The sequence below is a fragment of the Poecilia latipinna genome, unplaced genomic scaffold (genome assembly GCF_001443285.1).
Source record: "Poecilia latipinna isolate Pla-1442-1.1 unplaced genomic scaffold, P_latipinna-1.0 Scaffold2437, whole genome shotgun sequence".
NCBI classification, from domain to species: domain Eukaryota; kingdom Metazoa; phylum Chordata; class Actinopteri; order Cyprinodontiformes; family Poeciliidae; genus Poecilia; species Poecilia latipinna.
The window spans coordinates 37,601-40,095 of NW_015115053.1; the positions used below are offsets into that span (position 1 = coordinate 37,601).

Below are 2,495 nucleotides of genomic sequence, written 5' to 3' on the forward strand. Positions count from 1 at the left end.
CTGCATGGTACTGACTGGACTGCATGGTACTGACTGGACTGCATGGTACTGACTGGACTGCATGGTACTGACTGGACTGCATGGTACTGACTGCATGCATGCTGTCCTGACAGCGTCTGGCTGTCTGACAGAGCAGCGGGCCTCCAGGACCCACTTTGAGGACCACTGCTCTAGATGTTTAGAGGCTTTTTTCCTGAATGAATCCAGGGATCCAACCTGCTCTGATCAGAACCTCGTGTTACCGTAGCAACAAGATAAAGAACTGTAAAAATAAACATTTTAAACATATTGTTTCAAAGAGACTTAACTGTTTATGGAAGAATATTAAGTTTATGCCAAAGTTCTTTATGTCCAACAGTTTTAATTTAATTTTATTATGAAAGATACACGTGGCAATTATAGTAAAGAGAATGGAGAAAAAAAGACAGAGAAGGAAATGTTCTTAACTTTGTTGTTAATGGCTTTTAAAGTTAAACTGGTTAAATTCACTTAACAGCAAAAACTGGTTTCTTAATTTATCATATAGTGAAAATTTACTGTTATGATTTTGCTAAGAACGTTTCAGCAGCAGGTCCTCCTTGACAATCCATGCAGCTTTACTAACGGTCAGTAAATTTATTTTTATAGCATCTTTATGAATAACAGCTGACTTACAAAGATTTCTGCCAAGAAATCTGATCCTATCTGTACTCGAAGCTGGAAGATTAATGGTGAAAGAAAGTTTAACTTTTACGGTTGAAATGACATCATTAAAATTACATTAACCAAAATCTTAATTTTTCCAGTTGCACAAGAAGATATTTTTCTTGATTTTACATCAGAGCAAATAATTAAAAGGGATAAATAAATATCTGATTCCTTTCCAGTTCGAGGTATTGAATGGACTCTTTGAAAATGAGACAAAATATTCGGATAATTGATTTTTCTACGGAGTCCGTTCAGACGGTTTTGGAGCGGCAGCTAGCCTGCCCCCTTCTGGCGGCTAAAGTTATTACATTTGGTGCTTTAATTTTGAGTGAAGAGCATTTATTTATTTATTTATTTATTTAAAAATAGGGTCAATGACTCAGCAGGCAAATTATTTTAATAATTTTAACATTTGCAATTAATCTAAATATTTTAATATTTAGACATATTCATAGATATAGAATTCTCTTGATTTTTTTCAAACTGAACTGAAGTTTATCGTTTATGATCTAAAGTATTGATCAATCTGTCATGTTTATTTGATCAGATAAGTTTGTTTATAGATGATTAAGAAGCTCAACCCGATTAAACTGCTGCCTCCTGCTGGTGGTCCCAAGGAGCTTATAAATGGATCAGGAGGATTTAAAGTAGTTCTGATTCAGGTCTCAGACTAAACCCAAAGGTTCTTGATAAATGGGTCGGAACCGGGTTATGAGAAAGTCCAGGACGACATAACATCCAGAACCGAACCTGAGCCTCGCATAGACACAGCGGTTCACTCACGGCGAGTTCAGAGGCCCGGACGGTCAGATTCTCCGGTACCGGGAGGACCGGAACCCACCCCAGTAGACCGACTTGTTGCTCCTCCTCAACTCGGCTTGTGTAGTTCAGCCGGTTGCTCACTGCGGCTCCGACTCCCGCTCCGACCAACAAGGCGGTTCCGGTTCGGACCAGTAGCTTCATGGTTCCGATGGATCAGCTGATCCGAACCGCTGCAGCCGCGTCCTTCTTGTACTGATCCGGAGTTCAGTTTTTGGATCGGAAACTCAAGCTTTGGGTCCAGGAAGGTTGGTTTGAAGGTTGCACTTACAAACCAAGGTCACTTCCGGTGTCTGGTCTGACGTCACTGGGGAGGGTTTCGCTTCATTTCTCCACCACCGCAATGAGCAGGTGGTATGGCAAGCCGTTTTAACATAAATTCGGTTTTACCGCCCTTACATTCCAGATATCTCAAATTGTTTTGTGAATAGACGTTTTAGTGATTTAAGATATCTCTAATTATATTTCGACTAGACAAAATAACTATTTGAGATATCTCTAATTACATTCTGACTAGTCGAAATGACGTCAGATTTACCATTGATTTGTATGGAGACTTCAATTCAAGATATCTACAATGAATTACTGACTATCTGAAATACACATTTCAGATATCTACAATTAAATTATAACTAGTCATAAAGTAAATTCAAGATATCTCGATTTTGGTTTTGACTAGTCATAATTCTAATTAAATATATCTCTAATGACTCCATAATTCAAGATATTGTAACCCAGGCTTCCCCTCTGTGGATCTGCAGCTGGTGGAAGACACCCTACGGACTCTGCGCTGTGTTTTATTTTATGTGTCAAGATGGGATGTGATCCGTGCAGAAGAGGAATCGGACACAGGGATCTTAGTTGTGGGGAGACCTTGGCGCGTTTATTTCGTCCACCTTACAGGCAGTAAACACACTGTCAGCATTAAACCGCTTTTTTTCTGTTTTACAAAACAATCAAGCATCACAAAACGATCAAACGTCACAAAC

At 39.2% G+C, this 2,495-nt stretch overlaps 1 protein-coding gene across 1 annotated transcript in view; it reads right to left on the reverse strand.

Moving 5' to 3' along the window:
- Nucleotides 1–1,812, reverse strand: part of endog (endonuclease G) — a 9,011-nt gene extending 7,199 nt beyond the window's left edge. Inside the window, exon 1 of the mRNA XM_015019465.1 lies at nt 1,471–1,812. Coding sequence (XP_014874951.1) covers nt 1,471–1,650 — 180 coding nt within the window. The 5' untranslated portion in view covers nt 1,651–1,812. The remainder of the gene's footprint in view (nt 1–1,470) is intronic.
- Nucleotides 1,813–2,495: the final 683 nt, after the last annotated feature.